This window comes from Leptonotus elevatus, chromosome 4, assembly GCF_054856555.1.
Source record: "Leptonotus elevatus isolate MCC_2025b chromosome 4, RoL_Lele_1.0, whole genome shotgun sequence".
In the NCBI taxonomy this organism is placed as follows: domain Eukaryota; kingdom Metazoa; phylum Chordata; class Actinopteri; order Syngnathiformes; family Syngnathidae; genus Leptonotus; species Leptonotus elevatus.
In genome coordinates this window covers 15,563,760-15,591,042 of record NC_141242.1, presented here as the reverse complement: position 1 = coordinate 15,591,042, position 27,283 = coordinate 15,563,760, and the positions used below count along the sequence as shown (strand labels likewise).

Below are 27,283 nucleotides of genomic sequence, written 5' to 3'. Positions count from 1 at the left end.
AAATCATTATTTATTTGTAAGTAATGAACAATTGCCGGAGAAATTAAGTGATATGAAAATGTATAGACCACAATCGTATAGCACTTGAAAGGAGCCATCACTATTGCGATTAGTGTCTCTTGTGTTTACCATTTGACAGGTTTGCCTGTTACTTAAAGGGGCCCCGTCCGATCAATGCTGCTCCCGTGGGCGTCACGGTTGGATTATCCCGCCCTGCTCCTTTGGTCCCTCACGCACTAGGCTGGTTGAATGGGACAACAATAACACCGGCACAGAGGAAGACACTGTGAAAGTGATTCCGGACAACTTTGCAACATGACGCGTCAGAGAGTGGGCAACTCGTGAAGCGTACCTGGCGGCTGCCATCCGCCGTTGCCAAGGTTTCCGTGTACGCGCCGGTTGGCTGCCTGCGCGCGCGCACGCGCCGCTCTCCGTTGGCAGACATGGCGGCGGACCTCCAGCCCGAGTGGATTTGCGGTCTGCCTTCTTCCTGGAGTTATGGGCTTACTCGTGACGGGCGCGTCTTCTTCGTCAAGTAAGTGTCAACAAAGACTATTCAAAGGACGTCGTTGTCCAAATGAGCGCCCTTTGGCGAGCGCTAACGTAAACGCGTCTGGTTCTCTCGCCTCAGTGAAGAAGCCAAGAGTACGACCTGGCTGCATCCCCTGAGTGGCGAGGCGGTCATAACCGGACACATGAAAACTCCAGGTGAGGCGTTACTTTTCTCCGCTGGCCTGCGCATGTGTTTCACGTGTCGTCACGGCTTGTTCGTGCTCACAGCGGCCGTAACATTGCACTGTGAGTCTGTTTAATGGGCTGTGACAAAGTGGGAGCTGCCATATGACCACCTTTCACCGGGTCGTGCCACTTCCTCCCGGGTGGCTAATAACACTCATTTCGCTATAATTTCACTTTAAATACAGACGTTGCCCATTTAAATGGCAATCTTGTCAAGGCACTGCTATAGCTTCCCCTAAAGCACCCGCTAATTAATGTATTGAATTTGTTATTATTCTATTGCTTTGATTGCTGATGAATGTTTCTGATTACACAGAAGCTACGGCGTTGCATGCATTATAGCAAGGGATCTCTTTCCCTTCTTTTATTTCTAACGCTTCCTTTACAGACTCATTAGTTATTGATCTGGGAAACACAAACTGAAAAGCAAGTTGTCATGTTTGAAACAGCTTTTAATAATCCAGAAGAAGACAAGAGTGCATTTATTTATAAGCACCTCGATTTCACAATTGAGCTCATTTTCAACTATTAGATTTTTAAAATGATAAATTAATCAAATTAATTAAATTGATTGGCCATTATTCTAGTGGGGAGGGGTGAGGGAGTTTTTTGTTTGTTTTTTGTTTTTAAATTGTAGCTGGTTTATCAAAGCACCTTGTAAACACTTGTTTTTAAAGGTGCTATACAAATAAAGTATTATTATATTATTATTAATGTGCATAAGTGGTACGTTTTCATACTAGAGCTGCAACTGTACAATTAATTAATAATCATTATTGTGTTGATTTTTTTTGGGATGGATTTGATAAAAAAAACATTCTTTAATTTAAATTCCCTTATTCTAAAACAGGTCATATAATTTCAAATTGACAGTGCAGAAATTGTAAAATAAAATTGATTATTGATTGATTGATTGATTTTTTGGTGATGACAGAACACTATCAAAACTTCCAATCACTCAGTCTGGTACCACAGAGGATAAAAACACAATAAAGCCAGAGGGCTTATTTCCATTATGGTCCTCGACACACAGGAAACAATATAAAAGGGTAGCATCATTTAATCATCAAAGTTAATAAGTTGAGTTCAAATAGTCAACTCCTTAAAGTAAAAACTATATTCACAATTAATTAAAACGTTTAAAAAAATTAAAACCTCATATTTTTCATATAAAAACTGAATAATGGCAACAGTAGGATAATAAAGGTACTTAATAGCTAATACGAATACAAAATTGATTATTTAAGAAGAATAAAAAGGTTCATATGAGTATTTAAGTGTGGTTTTGTAGCCACAGTTTGATGGCTATTTTAAGAATACTTAAAGATCTACTCTCTCCATACAGTATCTGCACACGAGTGGCTTGTCAAAAGTTACTGGTTTGGTCTGTATTTGTTTTGTCATAAAATAGGAAAATATGTTGATCATTGTTTTCCAAAGTAGAAGTGGATGTTTACAAATGTCTTATTTTTCTTTTAAATACAAAAAAAATCTGTAAATATTCACTGTTGAGAGACTTGAACCTCTATTCAAAATATTTGGTCCAGTACAGTATTTGTTTAACTTATGTAATCATTCACTTTTTTATGTTTAGTTATTTAAGCCCAAGTTTACAGTGTTAATGTTAACTGTGCATAGTGTTACAACAGCTGATGTAATATTTTATTACTTTTTATGAATTAAAGCCTCTGACCTGTTTTTGAACACCCATAGGCCTTATGTGACTGTATTTTAATGTTGGCCATGATGGTTGTACTTTGTGTAAAAAATTGAGAACCACTGTCCTTCAGTATTTTTTTAAAATCCTAAAACATGATTGATTTACTTGATAACAATTGACAACAACCAAATATTCAGGACATCGTTGCAGCCCGGTGAGAAAACTTGCAGTAATTGGCAAGTGTTTTGATAGGAATCTCTTTTTGGACGTATTTTTGGGTGCCACATTTTAAAAACATGAATGGTAGTTTCATAGACTCTTAAGTTGTCTATAGGAGTGAATAGTAATTTATCTATGCTACTGTGTACGAATGACTACCAACCATTCCAGGGCTGGGGATAGGCTTCAGCTCATCCACGACCCAAAAGAGTACAAGCGCAAGAGAAAATGTATGGATATTCTTGATTTTTGGCATTACTGTTATGGTTTGTTATATGCTTGTCCTCGTTATTCTTCAAGAATGACCTCAAGGAACTCAATTGTTGATCAATGAGGGGAAACTCATCTCAAAATGACTTGTCTCTCATTCACAGATCTACCCACTGGATGGGAAGAAGGATATACCTTTGAGGGTGCACGGTGTTTCATCAAGTGAGTGATACAATATAGTCACAATTAGGGCTGGATGATATATTGTTATCGTGGTGATACAGTATTTATATTTGTGAATTCCTACATGTGAATTTGGAACCACCTCTCTCCATATCTGCACACGAGTGGCTTGTCAAAAGTTAATGATTACACAAAGGAACGTTGCACAAGTACATGGCAGACATGGGCAAACTGTGGTTGTTGTCTTTATGAATGTATTTGATTGATTCAGTCTTACCCTGAGTCCCCTTAAAGTGTTTGAACCATGTAATCCGGTCTGTTTTCCTTTCCCCGTTTGAGTGCATATGATCTGCTCGCACTTGTCTTAAATAGATGAAAAACATTTCCCAGGTTTGTGGCAGCCTGCAGCATTACAGCAATTTGAGGAGCTTCATGTTCAGTTCGCTCTGCTCAAAGACTTGGATATACATAAATTATTGCACTTGCTGGCTGCGGTCAGGTTTCCATCCAAATGGTTCACTAATCTTAAACCCATTTTTAGAAAATCTGCATAACACAATGCGAATGCACAGGTGTTTCATGCATTCTTTTTCTTCTTTCATTTGTCATTGAACGTTGAGATAGAGGTGCCCTAAAACATGACTGTCACTGCGGTATACGTCACTCTCAAAGGTGTCGCCATTCCCGATGTGTGTTTTCCCCCCAAAAAAACACTGGAGTCAAACCATTTTCCTCTACAATTTGCATCAGGGATGGATATACAGTAATACTTGATCAACCAATTACATTGATTAAGTCTTCTTTGATCGTGTGGAACTGTGCCATTCAAATATTTTGGCACATTTTTCGGTGTATTTGTTTTGCAAAATAAAGGTAGGCCCCGGGAGGATGAGTTTGCATCGCAAATGATGGAAGGTTGTTGTGCCACCATGAATTCACTCTCCCACTTTGACTTCCTCATGAATTTGAGCAGCTCCATGTGGCAGGCTGTCAAGCAGTCAAGCTGAAAGTCAGTCACTTTATAGCTTGGTGTTTTATCACTTTCATCACTCCGTGCAAGCCAGAACTACACACCACACCTCTTAGTTGAAAACAAAGGCACTAGCACATTTGCATGTTAGCCGTGACCATACTGTTTCCTCAATCCTTAATTATAAATTGTTGAAAAGTTGAGCTCAATTTAATTAGCGATTGATTTTGAAATGTGTTGTATCATCTTTTACTGTAAGAGGATGGTTATTGATTATTTGACGAGTAGCACAATTTATGTGCACTGATGTAATGCCCTGTAGTTGTGTCTCTGTGCAGCGATCCTTAATAGACACATGTGTATCCATAAGCCGGAGGCAATTAAAATAGTCATAAAACTCAGTCACGGCGAGTTCAATTGACACATTTTCTGATTTAAGGCAACATTCTGCTATGTATTGGCTATGTCTGCTTTGCTTGAAATGGCCCAAAGTGTCTTTAAAATGTGACAACGCACAGCTGCTCTTCAGCACAAGGAGCCCCTCATCTTCCACTTCATTTTCTGGTTGTGCGCTCCTCTGCAGCCTGTTGACAGTGTTGACACTTCTGTCCATGATAATACTTTAGATTTTGAGGTTGTGGGTTAGTGTGGCTACTTGCACGGTGGTGAACAAAGGCCTGTCAGTGTTAACAGCCTTGCTGTCCACTTGGCAAATTAGCCATTTAGCTACTTTAGTTTATTTCCAGATGTAACAACCCAAAATGTGTTTGACCGACTCTCGTTAAATGGTCCTCATGGGTAAAAAAAGAAGAAACAAAAAGAAAATCAAGTAATTCATATATTATAAATATACACTTAATTCCCATTAAAATCATATATGGTGGTACCTAAAAAAAAATGATGAAGTTATAGCAATGTAAATGTTGCCAAGCTGAAATGTCTAGTTTTAAAGTTTTGGCACAGATATCTACAAGGTCCATAGCAAGCAGTACCTTTAGGAGGAAACAAATATTGACCTTCAAACTTTTAGGAATAGTTGAAAGACCACTGAAAAGTCAATTCTTAAAAAGCAGGTAAAAATATCATCCAAGATTTTAAACATTTAAAAGCTTAGAAAGTTTGACCTCTCAACAGATGAAATTAGTCTCAACTTTAAAGATCCCATTAGGCTTACTGTTCATTATCAGCCAAAGCTTGGCTGTTTTATTGTTGTTGCTACTTGTGGTCCTTTTTTAGTTTTAGTTTTTTTAAAGTCAAATCACCGCGATGGATAATTTGTTTTTGTGTCACTTAAAAGATTATTTGCCATTGGCCCTTGACAAGATTAGTATTTTATCATTATTGATATTTTATCAAAGATAAATCTCAAAAGCATTTGGCCACATAAAGAAAATAAAAACGTTTTAATGATTCAACACAGTTTTTTATATAAATTATTTGTGAAATTATTTTAGAGGAGAGGAATTCCAGTGTTACAAAACATACGTAATGTTTCTTTGCATTTCTACAACATCCGGGGGAAATTAACTCATTCACTGCCATTGACGGCTATAGACGTAAAAAATTCATTCAAAGTATTTCTATTAGTTTCACATTTTTTTCCACTTTTGTTAACAAGAGTATGAAAACCTAGAAGAAAATGTATTGTACATTTATAACAGATATAAAATTTGTGGTTAATCTTGAGTTAACTAGTGAAGTTATGTGATTAATTACAATAAAAAAGTAATCGCCGGATGCCCCTAATTAAAAAAAAAGGAGAAAATATTATAAAAAAATTAGGGGCGTCAGACGATTAAATTTTTTAATTGGAATTAATCGCATGACTTCAATAGTTAACTCAAGATTAACCACAAATTTTATATCTGTTATAAATGTACAAGACATACCAGAACCATGAACCTGAAAATGGGAAACATCCTGTACTAATTAATATTTTATTATTCAGCGCTTACATTTAGAAGATTTCAGTGATAATAGTTTCAGTTAGGATCAAACACCCACCTTGTTTTTTACTCAATAACTGAACCAAGTACATTATTCATTTATCTCTCTGACCTGACACTTTTTTGATGCTGTAAAGGGATCTGACCCATTCTGATGCCGGGTGCGTGTCTTGGTTGTCATCATCGGGTTACACAGTGTGAGCATTGTGGAGCAGATTGTGCTGACGTCAGCTGTCTTCTGAAGTGGAGGACGGGTGGAGGGCATTAGTGTGATTGTGTGGAATTTGTATTTCATTATATTATGATATTATTTGTATGGCACTGCGAGTTTGTGATTAATATTTTTCATTAACAGGCTGTTATCATCTGGCATTGTATAATTGGAATGGTTGGCGGTCTCTGAGATCATGAGGAAGATAAACATGCCAGTAGATCCTCAAAGCCAGTTGCACCACCAATGACCACAAACATCTGACTTCTTCATATCTTACAAAATTCAACTCAGTGAGCATCTAATGGATTTTTTTTTTTTTTTTTAAAGGGTGTTACGCTACACACTGGAAAGAGAGCTGCATTTAATGTTTATGTAAAGTTGAAACACCAAACTCTATATTTTCGGCTTTTTTTGTGAGCAAACTTTATTGTCAAATGAATTTTACACAGCAGATCTGTGCAAACCTGTCGCATCCCAGCCAAACATCTCCATTTCACAACATAGAACTAATTCATGAAACAACTCGCAGCTACGACCAAAACAATCTACTCTTTGTTATTTAAACTTAATGATTTGTTAAAGTGGCCTATCCAATACATGTCACTTTAGAAAGGCACAATGCCAAATTTGTAGTATCAAACGTCTCTTTATTTTTCAATTTGCTATAGTTCATTGAGTAGAGCGGAACGGGTCAATAGTACCCAAACCATTAGCACTAATGTATTCAAGTTTTTAAGTCTATTGGCTTCTGGCTCTGCTCTCATTGTGATAAATCAGAAAACAGAAACCCATCCAGGTATTTAGCGGTTTTGGCGCGTCTACAGTTGGAACACTTGAGCCATTGGAGAAGATAGGTTACAAAAGAAGTTACTTTTTACATTCAGCATTTTCTAGCGCCAAAACGTTATCTGTTTTTCTGAGGCTTATTAAGCCAAGTAGACTTCCTTTATAATACCTGTTATCTCAGACACTTCATGCAAGAATTTAGTGATTATTCCTTATTTGCATTGTCTTTGTTTATTGGCCAAATAGATTATGGAATTATAGGTAGCACAATGCAAACATTACTATGCTCTACCATTTCTGCTACAAATAGGTTTTGTTTGTGCCACAACATTTTAGTCAGTGATGCCTGAAGTCATTTCCACTTTCTCTTATGCATCATAATAAAGTAGGTTTAACACCTGCTTCGGTTGCTTCACGCTGATAAATCCGTAGAGCTCATCCATCGCAGTGTGAAAAAAAAAATCACATTTGGGTTATTATTGACATCCATCCATTTTTATTATTCGTATCCTGTTTAAGATCAGAGAAGACAGAGAAGCTGTCGCCCAGAAGACTTACTTGGGCCAGTGCTATCCAGCCATGGTGCCGTGACACACTAATGCCACAATTTCTATTGAGCACATTAATACATTTACTCCAAGAGAAGATCCACCAACTTAACTGCTGTCTGCTGAATAATTTTCTGTCAAAATACTCCTGCCTTTTTTCAGGATAAATGTAAACTTTTGTTTGCCTCTTTGATGCTGAATGTTTGCAGCTCTTAAAGTTGTCGTTAAGAAAAGACAGAAACATCCTGTCTTTGGTCACTAACAATTGTCTTATTTATTAAGTCTTGGAATGGAGCTAATTGTCCTTGGCTGCTTTGATAAACAAACTAAAGACTAATGAGGAACTGCAGAGCCTAACAAAGCTATAGGCCAGTCTACTTTTTATTCTGTTTTTGATCTCTCATTCAATTATTTTTTGTCAGTGTCCTTTGTTGGCAATTTGCAGCTGCATCAACATGAAATGCGACATAAAATCTGAAATATTGTTACACTGTACTACGCAGTCACTGTTTTTTTTATTTTATTTTTTATATTTTAAGGCTGCTCACTTCTGTTGTATTATTCATCAAGCAGAGCTGGGGAAGAAAGATAGTCAAATTGAACTGGCCAATTATAAAAAATTGCTGTTAAGCTTCTGGGTCACTGGTGCAATGAAGGGCATTTAGATTGGAGAACCTGATTACACTATTAATTTTTTTTTTCTTGATTTAAGTGTAAAGTGTAACTCTATACTGAGGTTGCCATGGACTTTTAAATAAATCATACAACACCACCATGTCAGAAAAAGTAATGCAGTACCTTTTATATGCCATGAACAAAATACAGAAGGCTGGCACATTTTCAGTGGTTTCAATGCAATGACAATTTTCATTTTGTCCTCATCATTTATTCATTCTTGCCGACACTTCAAGGCGTCACTAAAATGAAACATTTGATCAAAGACTGGAAAGAATGGATTCATTTGTCACACTCTTAAAACATAAGGACCTGTTTCATTGTTAAATGCTATCAGTAAAATTGAATACATATATTCATCACTAGTGACAGACATTCTCCCAGCCATGATGAGAGGAGCAGGAAACCCTGATATCTGTCAATGGCAAAACTTTTAATTTCTCTTCAAGAAATATTCCAAGAATAGAAGTCGCATTACTCTGGTGGGATCTATATTAACCTCTATAGAAGTCTTATCACAAATTGCTGGCGTCAGGCCAAAATACGTGTGAGTGGTATTTTTACAAATTACTGACCCAATCAGTGTTGAAAATGGTTTGCTCTTGCATGTCATTTGATGAACAAACTGCCATTTTTGTGGTCTCCTGAAAAGTGACCAGTTTGGAAGTGTACAAGGTTTCGGCCCGACGCCAGGGAAATGCTAAAGTTCTTCACTTGACAGGAAGGAGATGATGAGTGCAGGGTTTAAGATAGTTGTCGCGTGCATGGATATGTAATAGACTATTGACTATTACTTATAGATGGTATTCACATGATGTCATGTGCCACACATTGTGTGCTGTTCAAGGGTGCACGGAATGTCGAACGTCGAATGTGAACAAAGGAGTATCCGATTAATCTGAAAGATTTCCAACCGACAAAATCTACCAAAGTGTGTTCTGACCATTTTGATTAAGATAAGTGTTATTATAAGCTGGTTAAAATTTTACCGTAATGTGATATATGTACCCCGCTAGCCGTGTCTAGCTCTGGCTAAAAATAGATCTGAGTGGTCAAAGGTTTTGATTTTGAGATTTCTCCAAATACCCTCCTTAGGGTTTTCCTTTCTCAGCAGCCCAAAAGTTGAAATTGATGAGTATATAGAAAGTGGTCGACTAGATGAAATGGTTTAGATGTATAAGTCTGAAATACTGGAAATTTTTGTACTGAGAATAAACAGTACATTTTTACCTTGTAAATATGATGCTCCACCATCATTTACTCCCAAGGGCATTTTTATGACTAGATGTTGGGACTCATTCCTAAATTTGATGATATAACCTTGAAAATCCAGTCCCCTTGTACTTGTAATCATTTAATCACATACATAAGAAATTGGCTCCAATCTTTAGTGAGCCTAAATTAAATATTGACCGAGCATTTTAGAGCCACCCTGGTTCATCAGATGGAGTGCTTCCCACTCCGAGAAAATACTCGATGTGATCACTCACAAGTGTTTATTTCAGTTGCACTCTTATAGAGTCCTCTGTCTTCTCAAAACATGATTGCAGCTGCAGTCACAAATATTCACACAGTTAACCTTCAGTGTAATGGAGACAGCGAGCAATGACTGTATTTTTACAGAGTGGATATTGCAAATTGCTTCATCCATTCAAAGCATAATGTATAGTCACAATCAATAGTTGAAAGCATTAGCCTCTCGAAAACTCGTGAAACTTGGTACTTGGAAATAATAAAACATGCAGCTTTCAGCATAAAGAATGTGCACATCGAGTTTGTCGAAAAAAATAACAAGAGGCTAATGATTATTAAGCTTATTCTAAACGTCATTGCGACATCAGTGTCTACTGTCTTTGGTTGTGAAACTGGATACCCCCATACAAACAGACTATCTGCCATCTGCTTGCACTGGGAGAAAAACAGTCTAATTGTTTGGCTGCTGTCTGTGTGAGTGTGAACATATGTCTTCGAGATCATTTGATGCCAGTGGTTGCCTCCAGCCACGATTAAAGCTATTTTGTAAAAATCATTCAATCAGTCTTACTTATTGGCTGTAAATTGGCATTGAATGTCAAGTCATTGATTGTGTACATTTGCCTGATTTAGATTCACCAATGCGGGTTCACTTCCCACTCAGTGACGATGTGAATGTGAGTATGAATGGCTGTCCGTCACTGTGCGTGACCTCTGACAGCCTGCCGACCGGTTTCGGGTGTAGCCCAGTGTAGTGGATGTATATTAATTGTCTTTCGTTAATTCATAAATTTGTGATACTGAATATTTTACCCTAATGATGAGTATGTGTACAGTATACACTGATGTATCTCAATGTCATGACTTAATATAAATTATTCAAATTATTCAAGTTGCAACTTTCAGGCATTGCTGCTCCATAACAGTGATTAGCAACGTAATGCACTTAAAAATGTATTTTACTACATAGTGCTCCTTCAAATAATGTGTTCAATACACATATACGCGTGTGTATGTACACATATATGTATGCGTATGTGTATATACAGTATACCTTAATTGTACTCACAGCAACATAGTCTCTTGCAAAATGTTTCCGTTCATATACCGCATGTTGTGTTTTATATGCTACTCGTCGTGTTCATTATACAATATGAATGAACATGAGCATATGATCTTTACAATGAATATGTCAATCGATGATAGGCCCACCTCTGAGATTTTAGAAGGGCAGCATTTAGCCGACGGTAATTCTTTAGTCCCAAAGCCTCTTAAATTTGTGCTATCTTGTATTTAATGCTGAGAGAGCATTGAGTAATCCCCGTAGTAATCTGCAGTGAGCTACCCTTTGCTGATGTGGTGCCAGGTTGAATCGAAGGACAGCTGCTGTCATGGGGCTCTTGCTGTTGCTTGACTGGCATTCACTCAAAATGTCATTTTTATTCATAAAGAATGTGATCGACTTGGCTCCGTTCATGTCATTGCTTAGCAGTAATTTTGCTGCAATGGGCCATAAAATGGTGTGCTGTATCTTATGTGTAACCCATTTCTCATATTTGGTAGGTGGAAAGCAGAGAGAGTTAGAATGCAAAAAAAAAATATATATATATATATATGTATATATATATATATATATTTGCAACTTTTAATCAAAGGATGTGTTTGACTCTAATGTTGTGGAATTTGTTTGCTCTCCTTTTCTGTCCTTGTCTGTTAAAACACTCACAGACATGACTGCATTTTATTTGCATTGGTAGAAAGCACCTTTGTATGGATTTAAATTAAAGTGTGTTTTCTTTTTTAAGTTGAAAACATCTGCTTTGTCATCTGGGTAACCAATGTCTCTGGACCCTAGCACAGCTGTCCTCTTTTACCTTGACAGCCAAACATATTTGCACTTCCTCTTTCATTCCTTCCATGTTTCTCGTCCATGTACCGTATGCCTCCGTCCAGTAAACAGTGCACAGCCTCGTTGTTTTCCAGATGGTCTGTGTTGATTAGGCAGCTTTTGGAAGGCGTCACTCTGCCCAAACACTCCACAGCTGTGAACTCTTGGAACACAGTGGTGAAATGTGCACAGAGCGATTTGGAGCAGTCAACTGTTTCCCGAAACAAATTGTTACAAATTCAGCTATTTACACCGTATGTTGTTATGATCCACATCTGAACATGTACTGTCGTTTTGACAGTTTTGAAGACTCACTGGGTATTACATACAGACCCCTCCCCAGACCTCAGCCTTAAGAGCAGCACATGAAATGCATTGAGGGTCCCAATTCTTATCAATACCCTACAGATAGTACTTACATTGCTCCATATTTTTGATGCATCTGTACTCCACTGCCACTCCCAGTCAATATAGTCTTGAATGGCAAACCTTGTGTCAACCACTGGGAAATATAACCATAGACAACGTAAACCCACCTTCAGTATGTTGATGCCACAACCATATTGGATGTGGAGTGATTTGTGAAGATGTTAGTCCACTTGGAGATGTACTGTATCATCAAGCCAAAATGCTTATGGCATACTGTACGATGGCCACATCCAAAATGGCGGACATTCTGATATAGACATAGACTCGCTCAGACTACCCAGCTTAAGGCATTGTCTGCAGGAGAAATAAAAATAAATACATAAAATGGAAAAGAAAATCAGTATACCTTTTAGAATGTCCCGTGCTTTCTTTTATGAAACAAGTTCAAATGGCTCTTTAGATGCTGATAATGTAAAATGTCCTTCCTCACTTGCCATACTGTGAAGGTCTTAAACGCATAATGTAGAAAAAGCTTAGTCTTACCTGATGGTGATCAATTGTTACCAAAATTTATGTTGACATCTATGCTCACTTCAACCTCTTAAAATATAAGAAGAATCGCCCCAATATGTCAGATTTTATGGACAATACACGTTTTCACTCACGGCAGAAGTTTATCAGCTTATTGCTTATTCCATAAAATCTTTAATATTGGGGGATCGTTCTGATATTTTCAGAGGGTGATGTGGCCATAAGTAGAGATGTCCAGATACGTTTTGGTAATGATTGATTCCAGTCTTAGGGTGAGAAGCTCGGTTATCCGGGAGGGACTCTGTGTCGAGCCGCTACTCCTCCGCGTTGAACCAGTTGAGGTGTCTCGGGCATCTGGTTCGGATGCCTCCTGGACGTTACCCTGAAGAGGTGTTCCGGGCATGTCCCACCGGTGGGAGGGCCCGGGGACGACCCAGGACACGCTGGAGAGACTATGTCTGGGTCGTCTTGGGATCCTGTCGGAGGAGCTGGCTGAAGTGGCTGGGGAGAGGGACGTTTGGGCTTCCCTGCTAAAGCTGCTGTCCCCCGCGACCCGACCCTGGATAAGCGGTAGATGATGGATGGATGGATGATTCCAGTTCTGAGGCATTAAGTGTTTCAGATTGTCCCGCATGCCAGCCTAGCCTACCAAAGTGACTCGGTTCTCGTTCTTTACAAATACATGAAGATTTTAAGACATGTCATGCCACATTACACGATGCCGCACAAAACACTTGCAAATTCACTTGAAAAATAAATACAGTATAATATGATGTATTTATCAATGTTATCATCATTAGGGTCGCAGGTCTATCCCAGTTGACTTCAGGCGAGAAGTGCACATCCAAGGATGGCCGGCAGTTATTCTCGGGGTGCTTAAAGACAAACGGATCGGAACCCTATCATGGTGAACAGAACCGATATGTCTGAAACCTTTAATTGCAACACATCTGTATTGGGGTTATGGTTAGGGTTTTATAGCTGCAAGAGGTCAACTCTGTAAGTAGTTCCGTGGTCATCTCGTGGTGACAAACTTGGTGAGTGATTTAATTGTGTTCACTGGCTACAGGGAGCCATTCGGAATGATATTTTATTGCATTTATTGCCCAGCTGAGGGCTACTTTTCCGCTGTGAGAGTCTTCTCCCACGCTCTGTCCTCAGCTCTGGATGTCCCTGGCTAAACAAATATTTAAACTGTGTGTGCTAGTGCTCTTACTGAATAATGTATACGGCCCGTGATTGATGTGGTACTTTTGTTTCTCACCGTGGCATCACCAACAGTTACTAATAGAATGTGTTAACATAGAATTGGACTCGCTTAGAATCAATGCCATAAGTACATGAACAAGAGCAAAAAAAAAAAAAAAAAATGCACATCACTTGGATCTTGGGCTGTGTTAAAATACTTTCTCCTTCCTGGGATTCCATTCAGTACAGGTCCTCCTTAGTAATACGCTGGATAGTTGTTAACATGCAGCATGGATGCGACTTTATCTGTCTCGTCTGTCACCCTCTTGCTTCTTCAGGCCCTTACAGGCCTTACACTTTTATGGCTATTTCGCGACTATATTCAGTTTAATTGTGTGATTACTTTTTTCCACTTATTTTAAGGCACTTGCAGTCAATTCATGCATAATTTATAATTTGGGTGGAGTGAAGAAAGTATATTTTACAACTGTTCTAAACAGTTATCTTTTTTTGTTTTTATTAAGATACTGATTAAGTATTCATTTGGTGGCCATTTTTGGTGGGGCTCCACATACTCAGATGTCAGCATTTAAAAAAAAAAAAAACAATAATAAATTGCAATTGAATGTCTAAGGTTACACAGTTAATTCTGGTATGCTAGTCAAGGTTTGATTTGTTTGGATTTTGAATCGGAAAATAAATCACATAACAAGGGACTAGAAATAAGAGTAAGAATGTTTTTTTTATTGTCATTGTAACAGGTAAAGGTGCAGGTGAAGGTGCATTCTCCTAAAAGTCATACAAACTCAGACAGTAAATACAAATATGGGCTCCTGGTTGGAAATAAAGTGTCTCAGAGTGCAGTCAGGTGCTGTATGAAAAACAATAAAAGGAATGTGAAATTCCTTGTAAACATAAAGTAGATTATGACATTTTGGCAGTGTTGCGTGCATTTACAGCTCTTGCATAAAAACAATTTCTTAGTCTATTGGTTCTTGCATTTAATGTCCTGAACCATCTGCCACAGGGTAACATTTGAGTTTCCAGGATAGGTCTGGTCCCCGAAGATGTACAATGCCTTCTTTATTTCCTCCTTTGTTTTAGTAGTGTCATATCAACCCCAATTGAGATACAAAGTCAACCCTCACTAATCATGAGTTTAAGGATCAAGATTCAATGTGAATACGATGTTTAGAGTAATAGACATAATTCTCATAAATCAACATCAACATAAATCTCCAGGTATGGCTAGCCGGCTTATTATGCTTCATCAAACTCCTCTAATAATAATAATATTGTAATAGTAATAATACGAATAATAATAGCTTGAATTTATATAGCTCCTTTGAAGGGATGCAAGCATCTTTGCACTTCCGGTGCATTTTTTAAACTATAAATTCTACTGTCTAGAATTTATTCAGTGGTGGCTTGAGGCAGAGGATAAAGAAATGTATCCTGTCAGTATTGTTGTATTATCTGTCTCCATGTGATACTCCATTGTCTGTGTTCAAATATCCATTGCTTAAATGGTTATAATGCTGCAACACAATCTTATTTTGTTAGCCTGTGTATGATATTTGCATTGTTAGCATTCAGCTATATGGACTTTCCTAAGGCAAAGCTACTGTGTGTATGTGGTTGTTTTTAATACACAACATGTAATTATCTTTTATTTATGCTTCGTTTGACATCAAACATCAACTTTATTGACAAACTATTCAATATCTGCCAAGCTGCTGCATGACGTGAAGTGAGTGTACGGCCTCTATATAACGCCCGTATCTTTTTTTCTTTTGGTTGCGTCAAAGCAAAAAGAAAAAGAAAAAATAAGATAATAATATGCTACAATTGAAATTTAGTGTTAAGGTGAAATTACATGTAACATGTAACATTTTCAACAATTCTATCAGTTCTCCTTAGTTTAAGTTGTCACACGTGTACATATATGCTCTTAGAATCACTTTTGTTTTTTGTATCAAGAAGACATTTTGAAGCTGGATTCTCTGATTACATGTGGTCATAGCCTTTCGGGCTATTTGAATTGTTGCGTAGTATTGCAAGTCTGAAGTCTAACAACAACTGAGTCCTCCAGAGTCACACAAGTACACCATAGTCCTCCAGCTTATCACTGTAGAGTTTCAAGTCAGCGCATGGCTTATTAAAAAAACATGAATTGGCATCAATGTGCTCTTAAATCAGGGCAGTGTGTCTGTGTGTGCATGTGCGTGCGTGCGTGTATGTCGGTGCTTCAAAACTGAAGCTGTTCTTAGCTGCTCTTAGCAATCAGTTGGCAGTAACGACAACCTCCCTATGTTTCAAGAGGCTGATTATTAAAAGTGCCTTCTCACCCTTTTGCTGCTCTTCCCAAATCAGCGTGTGCACTGTACAGGCCTACCTCTCTTTCTGATGAGAAGGAACCCACTCACTTTCAGACCCCTGCTGGTATTTCTCATAAATGCACCCTTAATTTGGACGTGATAATTGCTATGTTTCTCCTGTGTGCTTTATTGAATTTAGACACCCCCCACCCCCCCCAAAAAAGGCATCAATGACGACATTCTGTTTGATAGCTTTATTAGGACCTGCCACTCTATTTGAGTGTAGGGCTGACTAATGTCACTTCTTAAATGAGTACTGATATGAATTTCAAAATAGTGTAGCAGAGCCAAATTGGCGCACACAATGTCCATGAGGATCAATATGATCAGATGCATTTTATGTGCTATGAGCTGTGATGAGTGTAATATTCATCATTGTGTTCATTTCCTAGTGATGGCATTAAATCCGAAAGGACAGATTATCATCTTCATGAATATCCCAATAACTGAGTCACATCCAGGCTTAATTCCATTTTGAATTACTTCATAAATCTGGTCTGTCATCGAAAGTCACACATCAGTGAAACATACTAGCATGCTGTGCTGCTAAGTGTTTTGTATATAAATAGTGTGTTAGGAAAAGCATTCAGTACATTTTAAGATCTTGTGCATTTTTAAAGGACACATATAATGGAAGCGAGTAGCTACCCAGTGTTACCAAATTTGTAACCTTGTCGCTAGTATCTTTCCAAAGTGTCAAGCAATATTTAATAATAATAATAATAATAATTATTATATATATATATATATATATATATATATATATATATATATATATATATGTATATATATATATATGTATATATGTATATATTTTTTTAATATTGCTCGACACTTTGGAAAGATGTTAGCGACAAAGTTGAGGCACTCTGAGAGTTTCAAAAAGTTACCAATAACTTCACTTGAAAAAAAACAACCAAAAATAATAATATATGTATATATATATATATATATATCTATATATATATATATATATATATATATATATATATATATATATATATATATATATATATATATATATATATATATATATATATATATATATATATATATATATATATATATATATATATCTATATATATCTATATATATATATATATATATATATATATATATATATATATATATATATATATATATATATATATATATATATATATATATATATATATATATTTATTTTTTCTTATCAAGTGAAGGTATTGGTAACTTTTCGAAACTCTCAGAGTGCCTCCATACCAGATCGCCGCGGTGGTTGGATGAATGATCCAACTATTTGTATACTAACAATTAAAAAGCCAATTGTCCTTCATATGTCCCCCTTTAATCCTCCAGAGAGCCTCCAAAACAGCTGCATTAGAGCTGTAGCAAATTCAGCAATAACCTTTTGTTCACAAAGCCCAGCAACGATGGGACATTTCTGCAACTTGGTGTGCTTTCACACAGTGATAAGGCATCCTGCAGTCAGATACTTGCATGCGTGACGACAACAACATCAGAGTCTGGTGTGAAACTTTGTGTCAGACAGTGACATTACTTTCAACACAACAGTATAGAAAAAAATATGAGTGTCAAGTGAGAAACTCCACAACCATCCTGACATTACGCTATTCCATTCGATGCACAGTTGCACACTGTCCAGCCACCGTTAAAGCGCTGATACTACACTACCTTCAAGGGACATTTTGGTGGTGTGACTTCATCCTTCCATTTAATCCCAGTTTAGTTTATTGAGAAAACAGCAACGCAGAAGAAGGCGGATGAATCTCGACTTTGGCAGGCTGTGGAAAAGAGGCTTTTCTAGCCTCTGTGCCCGTGTGTTTTTATTGTTTATTTATGGAGGAGGGAGGCTCATTAGTCATTCACAGAGGCAGTGCTAATATGTACACAAGATGTTTGCTCTTAGCCAAGAAGAAGGTTGTTCATTGACAAACTTTAAAAGGGTCGGACTTTATCTTCACTAAGAAAACCAAAATGTCTCAGATCTCTTCTTGCCAGGTCAAAGATTCCTTCCACTTGTCATTTAGCAGATCGGCGTCAAGTCTTTTGCACAGTGTTGTTGTATTTTCATAGCGTAAACACCTGCAGTTGAAATGACATATTGAAGAACACTTTCTTTCCTGGTATATTTATTCTACAATCCAGGAGGCACTCAAAGGGGTTTTTCATGTGAAATTTTGTTCCCATAAGAACTGCTCTGCTTTGCTTTTTAGGCAGATTAAATGTGTTAACTGCCAAAAGCTGTAAGTCAGTTCAAATCATTGGCAGCGTTTTCATTCTTAATTCCTAGCACTAAATTGACAAAAAATATACTTGAATCTTGTATGTTGTAAACAGCAGTTGTTTTGGAGCATGCTTTAATGTTAATCTAATCCTCACCATTCTTTTGGGGGTAATTGTACTTATCATCGCCCCCATTTCCCGCCTGCATCATTGGGGCCCCCATACCTACAAGAATATAAAAATAAAGTGGGCAGGCATAAGCCTTTTGGATTCATCCCACCGATTTCCAACTCCTCCTCCTCCCAAAAAAAAAAAAAAATGCACACAATTGATTTGAGATCTTTGAAGGTCAAAATAGTTTCTGCTAAGATTTAAACTAAATACAGTATGTTGGATAGGACCTCCAAATCTTTTTTTGAAGTACAGTATGTAGCTGAGAGTGTAATCTCCAAAGAGCCCAGAGATATTTTAGAATCTCTCTCTCTCTCTCTCTCTCTCTCTCTCTCTCTCTCTCTCTCTCTCTCTCTTTCTCATTCTCATTTTTTTATAATCTCTTTATGATTCAATCTCAGCATAGTATACTGTAGTTTTGATACTTACATACTTGAATGAGAATCAAAAAGGATTTAAGACTTATCATACTATTGTTCTTGCGAGGTGTGTCAGCAAAATTCCAGGACTGGTGTCACAAAATATATATATTCAACTACAGTACAGTAATAAATACTCTTTCCTAACAACCACAACCATGCCTTCATGCACTCCTGGAAGGATTCTTTGGAAGCTTCCTTAGCGCTGTCAAGGGCATCTTGATGTCATCCAGGTTTTTAAAATGAGTCCCCTTGAGTTTGGGAAAGCGGGGGGAAAAAACACATTCTTTGGCCAGGAACTGTCGGATGTTCATGGTGAGGCAGCCATCCTTGTCCTGCCACAACTCTTGCCTCTTCTCACGCACTAAATGAAGCAAACACCGCAGGATCTCTTTTTAGACGTGGTGGTATCTCGAAGTTTGTACCTAGTTTTATAGATAGAACCTGTTACTGTTATGACTTTATTAAATATTAATTAATATGTTATTTGTGTAATTTTGTGATCACAATAATTTACTCAAGTTACTAGTGGAAATTATAATTAAGCAATGTTATTAAAATAAGATAACAATGTACGTCAAATGCATTTCCAATGCATTTCCAAATTCCTCTCCTAATGAGATGTATTTGCTACTTGAGCCAACAGAGGGCAGCATTCTAACAATTTCAACCTTTCATTCACACAATGAAATACAAAATACAGTACTACAGTATGTAGTTGTACCTCAAATGTTATGCTAAATGTATTGCACAGTACATGATATGCTCCAAATATGTGTTTAACATCACCAAATAAGGGGAGGGAAATTCAGTGTTGTGATAAACATCCAAACCACTAGAGCCCAAATCACAATTTTGTACCAACCATTATTGTTTCATGATTGTGTAGTCTTAATATCAATATATAAAATATTTGCGCACTGCGTATGCGTTTATACTTGTCTCATCAAATTATTATTTTTTAAATTAACAGACTGAATTTAAATTGCTGTTAAAATGTGTCAGGTTAAGTGACTTGTCCATCAATCTGATTTATTTTATTTATTTATTTTTTGCACTCACTCACACACACATACAAACATGGTCTCCCAGGCGGGAAAGCGAACCCACGCCAACCTGCACCGTAGGCAAATGATGGCACCACTCCCCCACCTGGATGTCAATTCTTGATGTACTGTAGATTTGAACTGCAATGTTTGACAAATGCCGTTGGAGGGCAGTATTGTAATATGACCAAACATTTCAATCAGTGACAAGCGTGGAAGAGAGTTTATTGAATATCTGGTATTTGCTATAAAAAGGATTTATTGAGTTTATGGTCTATCTCATATCTTTCAATATAACTTTTCACCCTAATCACGGTGTCTTTGCTTCACCTGCTCTTTTGTATGTTACATATTGCTCCAGATATGCTCTACTTCAGTGCAGTTTACATTTGGATGATAAAATTGGATTGTGTCTCACAGCAGTGGGAGGATGGACGGACAGATTTTGCCTTGATATGTTCACTTTCACGGAGGTGTGGGTGTCCAACAAGGATGACTTCTTTCTTCCTACTTTCTTCCTGTTCACTTACTGCATATCAATCTTGTGCTTATAAACATGTTTTAAGGAAATAATTGCAAACTATTTTGTTTTGTTGTTTTCTTATGGTTGTGAATAAATTGCATTTGAGCTCTACGTTTGTCAGTTGTGCCACTCAATTTGTGGCACACTGGAGCAGCACCCATGGAGCAAAATTCAACATGTCTGCCTTGCTCAGGGGCACAAGACATAAATGCATGGGGGAAACTTAGCAACAGTTTTTCTATACTAGTTTGGGGAATTTAAACCCAGCACTATTAAGCAGTTTCCATCTTGTGTTTTGAGTTGCATTTCTGTCTTTTTGTAGAGTGTTGTGTGTATGTATGTAAAATTATCATGTATTACAAAATACAGTCGAACCTCCAACGTCAAATCATTTGGAGTTCAATCAAGCAAAATTCTCTTGAAAAATAAGCATAAAAAACATAGAGGCAACATAGAGGCTCATCCATCAACATGTATGATGTCACAGGAGGCATATCTTTCTCATACCGTACATATATGTTGACTCAGTGAGCATCTAGATTAAAGAAAAAGTGTGCTTGAGATAGATCTATAAATAGAACATATAATATACTGCAGACACACACTTTTCATTTGTCTGTCCTGGCTGCTCTGTACATCAGTATTACATGAAAACTGAATACACCAAAACATGTAACAAACACATGAGAAGTCCCTGGTTCAGATCTCTGCGATGGCAGTCATGTGAGGAGTTTGCATGCTCTCTGGCTTCCTCCCACATTCCGAATACATGAATCTTAGGTTATTGGACAACTCAAAATAGCCGATTGGTGTCAATATGCGTGTTAATGGATCTTTTGCTCAGGGTGTAACCCGCTTCTTGCACAAATTCAGAAATGTTTAATCCTAATACGAACAACTAGTATATAAATTGGATGGATGGATGATTTTTTGGTCTTTGTTTTGGAATGTAAACATTGCGCCGGCAAGGGCAGTAAGCTTGAAATTCATAACAGAACATGCAGTTTGTTTACATGGGCAGTAGCATCTCTCATCCTTATCTTGAAAAAAGATGGAATTGACTGCTGGTCTGGTAGTAGGCGTGCTAAGCTGCAAGCTAGCAAATTTGATCACATGCTTTTCTTTTTCTCAGCGGATACGAGCGATGTAGCTGCACCTACAAAAACAGCTGTGGGCGACCTAAGAGCAGACACTCCCTGGAAAACTAACCTAATGTGGTTTTGTATTCCAATGAAGCATTAAAATAGGGAGCCTAATTTTGGCTAGCCAAGCAAGGATGTACTATCTGACTAACACTTTTCAGCAGTCCTCACTGTTATAATATGTCAAACTTGATGTAAATGCGTAATAAACTGTCGAGGCAGATGTCACAACAAAAGATAGAGGAACGTGCCACACTCCCTCTGTGTGGCTCCCACATTGGATTGAGTTACTCACTGGCCAGTTCGGAAAGCTGCCCCCGATTTGTCAGCTGCGCGTTCCTCTATCAACGCTGAGCGCATGTTGTAGCGTGGCATTGATTGCCCCCATTTCAAATATGGATTAACTGGATTCTGCAACCGTATATCAAATCATGATGTGCAAAAACACTGTCATTGCAACTTCAGGCTGAATGTGAATGTGCTACTGTTTAAAAAATAACATGCTAACCACGTTTATAGACGTTTTGTTTGAATGAATATACTGCACTGCTAAGAAGAAATAGATTACTGCAGTGTGGTTTAGTCATCATTAGTTTTGCATTACTGCATGAAATGCAGTTTAAATGACAAACCTGATGTTGCTGAATGAGTATGACCCATCATGTTTCACAAACACATTTACTGAAACACTCACACACAGTCACACAAAATAATTACTCAAGACATTTTTTTCCCGCAATAACATGTTCTATGCATCCCCACTTGTCAAACACAGCATTCTAATTAATAATGTGTTTGTGTAATATGACGTAAGCAGCAAAATCCACCCGTTCATGTCCATTTCCGGGGGCCACCATTTTGCCACTTGCTGTTGACTAAAGATGACATCACATTTGCTCAGGGCTCAGGTAGCGACCAATCACGGTTCACCTGTCACCCACGATTGCTTGGTATCTGAGCCCTGATTTTTGAACTAGAGGGGGAACATACAGCATGCGTAGTACAACTAACTGTTTACTACTGAAGAATGAAATATATCTAATTCCATGATGCTTCATGTTTATATAGTTTGACATGCTTAAGCTGAATTGGATTTCTAGTGATTTTGTTTATCATACCACAGAAAATAGCAAGATATCAGTTATTAAATGAAACTACTAGTATGAACTATTTTGTGTCATCATTATATTTGTCCAAACAGGTGTACCTTCAGTTGCACCAGGCCTTAAAAATGAACAAAACACTGGAGAAACAAGGATGTTCTAATAATTGTTTTTTTTCGTGATGGTACATCCAAATTTAACACAACCTTCGGAAAGCCAAGCTGCTCTCAACTGTTCTTAGGTTTCATGCCAATACTCAGTTTATTTTGGCATCTGCTGTTTGCTGACACGTTACAATAATTGACAGTAAGAACGTGTGATGATTGTACCCTTGATCGGATGGAGATATTCTAGTTTAGCGGTCAACAACGTTTTCTATGTTCTGGAGCCTGAAAATGGTTGGTAAAGTGGAACCTATTGATGACAATGCTTTTCACGTTTCTGTATCTTTGAAATATGGATGAGTACTGAAAATGTATTTTGTGAAAGCAAGCACAGGTGATGTACATTATTCAGTTTACAAGTTTCAACGCTAAAAGTTGCACAGGGGTGTTGCAATTTGTGTTACTCAAGATAATGACACCAAATTCACATTACTGCTACTGCACTTACAGTACTGTAAACCCTGAAGGACATTGAGTAGTCCTTATTTACCAAGTGGCATCGCCACTAATGGTGCATGCTGCATGTAGTGTGTTACATTCGTTTTCTTTTTTGGAGGGAGGGGGGGTGGTCAATGTGAGCACGGATCATGCTGATATTTTCTGCCACTGAAAATGTTTGAAACATGAATATGATACCAATTGTGAAATCTTCTTGGTCATACATATTTGATTGTAGTTTACTCTCTTTTTCACATGCTTCCATGGCCTCACTGTTAGCCTAGCGAAACTCAGTGTGTCTCACTCATGGTTGACCCATTTCTGTTGGTCGTCTTTTTCTCAGTTGAGTCAATGTGTGCAGCGGTGACCTGTCACAACGCGCACTAACAAGGCCTGAGGTCTTGAGGAACTAGAGCTTAAGAGATCCTACATTGTTTTTTATTCAAGCGTTTGCTTCTTTTTTTTGTGTGTGATGTTTACGTTTTGCTCTTTCATCAACCACATTGTGCCTGTATCTTAGCCTGTTAAAAATACAGCTAACAGATGGATCAATAGCGTCATTCACCAGGGAAAATATGTATTTGTTTACATATTAAAACTGTGGTTGATGGAATTGTGGTGTGCTCCTCCATTGAGGCCATGCAAGCCTTTCATGCCATCACTGACACCCCCACGCGCACCCCCCCCCCCCCCACACCCCCACACACACGCACACCCCCACACGCACACACACACACGGTCACTATAAAGACAGTTTCCATGATATGATGTGTTTCTGAGAAGTAGGACAAAGCAAGACCCGGGTCTTCTGGCAGGCTGACTCAGCACGATCATCACTGCCAAAGGCAAGTAGTGGATCAAAATGTCACTCTCCTTCCTCCACTATAAAGCAGTATTTTTTTTTAAATTATATAATTACAAGTGCCTTTTCCTTGAGGAAAAATGCTTAGCTCATAAAATATGTTGCAAGTAAGTAAATAGTATACTGCAGCGGCCTCAAAAGCTTTTTTTTTTTGTTATACTGGTTTAACACAAACCAATTTTACATAGACTGGACCATGCACCGCCCACGCTGGGTTTGTTTGTCAGTTGGAAAAGTTGTTGTGAAGGCATTTTTTGATACCACATAATGAGCAATGAGTATATGAATCACAAGATGCGATAAAGCTGGAATTTAAGTAGGAGTCATAAATTGTTTGAGATGCTTGTTTTTATACAGCAGGCTAAGGTTTATTGACCTATTTTATCTCACACTGAATATTTCTGAAACAAGTGTGAGAAAAATGTACTGAAAATGTTATTGAGAGATGAGGGAGAAAACCATGTACACTCATATGTTTTCCCCCCATGCAACCAGTGTACAGTAATGTTCTGTTATTTCTTTAGCACATGGTAATGGTCATATTGTTGACTACAGCAAAAGCTATTTTCATTGCTTTGTATTGTTTGTAAAAATCATGGTCAACACAGCTTTGTAGTTCATGTGCCTTTCATGCCCCTCTTCCATTTTGTAGTGTTTGGGACTTCAAATAAAGATATTTGCATCTCACCTAATAGTTGTATTATAATCTTTATTCTGTCTCGGCTTTTTCGCTCTTGCCCCATGCACAAACATCCGAAAAATGCCACCAATTCTCCAGCTCTCTCCTTCTCTGATCCATGTTACATGGGTCACATTTAACCAAATATGTGCACCTGCTCAAGCCGTTCCTGCCTTCTGGCCGTCTGACTTTCAGGTATTCTTTCAGTCGCAAGTCCAGATCTTTGTTCTCATTCGTCTTGGATTAAGACAAGATTGGTGTGCAAAAACTCTAAGCGGTGCCGTAAAGCTTTTTAGTGAGGGACGTTTGAAATGTTAGACCGAGGGTTAAGCTGAACAGATTTTAGAAATTTAGTAATTGAGGAAGTAGTCTTACAAGGGTGTGGGTGTTGTAGAATGGAAATCTATAAATAAATTTTGCAGAAAGATCAATGTTATTAGAGAAGAAAGTTTAACTTCTCCTCTGTGAAAAGACATTACCAGAAGCTGACTCTGCATCTCATAACCTTTATAATCAGACTGAATCTAAGAGATGAATGCCAAGAGGGTTAGAGCTGATCGTGTTTTGTTCATCACAGTTATGCTTCTCCGTTGCTGCCTGCAATCTTCATTTTTGTAGCTGCGCCTTGCAGGGTTCATGGCAGGGTTTGCCCTTATCACATCAATCACATAGCCTATACAAAAGGGCTCATTACAGACGAAACAAGAGTTGATGAGTCATTGGGCCCAAGCAGCATTTGATCATGTGTCATCCGTGGAGTCTGAAAATGACTGAGGTTTGGCTTGTAGCATCTTTGAGCAAGAGGAAGTGCATTTATATGTAGGTGGATGTGAAAGTTGGGGGAATAGGTCATATGAATGAGTATTTCCCTAAACATACGTTTGTCACAGTTTCAATTAAAAATAACCACGGTGTACATTCCCATAGGAAAAGTACAGTGGAAAACCTCGGACAAGGTAGTACATTAGCTTGAGTAATTGTTGAGAAGTGGAGTACAATCGAGTCTGGTTGTCAGTCAAGAAACATTCATACTCTTATACACAACACAACAACAGACATGTTGTGGAAGCACTTTATTTGTGATTACAGTAATCCGTTGACAGAAAATCTGATGAAAGCCGAAACAATATTTCCGTAGATAGTAATGTAAATCCATTCATCGTTCCATACACACAAAAATATTTACAAAACATACATTTAAAGAGAGTAAATAAAACAAACACAGTATAAAATACACATAAAGTGAATGGTGCATTGATTATCAGTCACGTCCTGGTTTTTGCATGAAAACCGAGCAAATGTATACAAACTCGGACAAAATGTAGACCAAAAAAGTCGTAAACCAACTCGTTTGAAATAACGATGGCTTACGAAAACCAAGTTTCTACTTTCTGCTGTACATGTTTTTGTACTGTAAGAGGAAGATGGAGTGCCTGTAGAACCCATTTGGTAAAATGTGTTTTCAAAAATTATCAAGGCTGCCAAAGAGATTATGTTGGTTGTTGGGCCTGCTCACAAATGCTATCTTACCATAGTTGTTAGCTATAATTTTTGTTTATGTTTCACTGTACCACTTTAAGGTCGGGCCTTAAAATTGCTAAGTAGGATGTTTCTTCCTAGCAGTGTCGAATGGAGCCTAAAACCTTGGAGGAAAAACTCCTTATCAAGTTACTTGTCTGACTCAACAGAAAACTTAATGGATAACATGATGGCTTTGCCAATTAAAGTGGTGTATTGGCGCTATTGTACAGCAAAAAATGTTAGCAGAGAAACCCTGAGAATAACTGACATGGAAAATGACTATTCAATAATGTTTACAGTTAAGAATAAAGATCTAAAATTCCCAGAAACATAAACTGAAGTCTATGTAAACCACTACATGGATATTTTTAAATTGTGCTCCAATTTTTTATCGAACACAGCTCAACATTTGAAACCAATCCTTGGATTTGGGTGATAAAGCCACGTCAGGGTGAATATATTCTGAATGGTATGTTCTATTCATTCCCATTTTTTTGCAAATCCGTATTGTGGGCACCAGCCATGTAAACATTACACTGACAAGCTCATACTGTCAGTCCCTCTTTACAGTATCTATACATATCTCGACTATGTTGGGTTTGGTATCTTTGTAATCTTTGCAACTTTGATGAGAAAAATGAAAGAAAGCCCAATCAGCGCACAGTCAGGGGTTGGCCAAGACGAGTTAGCATGTGTTGCAGGGGGTTGCAAGTGTAAAGACTGTTGCGAAAGTGAATATGTCCTGATGTTTGGCATGCAAAATTTGGAATTTGTGACTGTCAGTGAAGCCCAGGCGTAAAAACTAGTGTCGGCCATAAAGTGAGGCTGTCTGGCATGTCCTCTTGATGACCTCTGGTGATATCACTCACTTGGACCAGTGTGCTTGAAAACAACTCAATGATCAGTAATCTGCTGCATCTGTGTTTCTCCACGCATTTGCCTCAGTTGGGAATACAGTACCTTTTGTTTAACTGGACAACTGAACATTTCCTGTAATTCCAGCTCATTTATC

General features: G+C 37.8%; 1 protein-coding gene across 13 annotated transcripts in view; it reads left to right on the top strand.

The window, feature by feature from the left end:
- Positions 1–228: 228 nt before the first annotated feature.
- The window catches only part of plekha5 (pleckstrin homology domain containing A5), a 72,237-nt gene continuing 45,182 nt past the window's right edge, over positions 229–27,283 (top strand). For 6 of the 13 annotated variants that reach the window (XM_086073234.1, XM_086073231.1, XM_086073240.1 and 3 more), the window contains exons 1-3: positions 236–535; positions 632–708; positions 2,992–3,049. In XM_086073234.1, coding sequence (XP_085929360.1) covers positions 444–535; positions 632–708; positions 2,992–3,049 — 227 coding nt within the window. In that variant the 5' untranslated portion in view covers positions 236–443. Of the gene's footprint in view, positions 536–631; positions 709–2,991; positions 3,050–27,283 lie in introns of all 13 variants that reach the window. The other 7 variants (XM_086073233.1, XM_086073229.1, XM_086073239.1 and 4 more) reach the window with 5 other exon arrangements.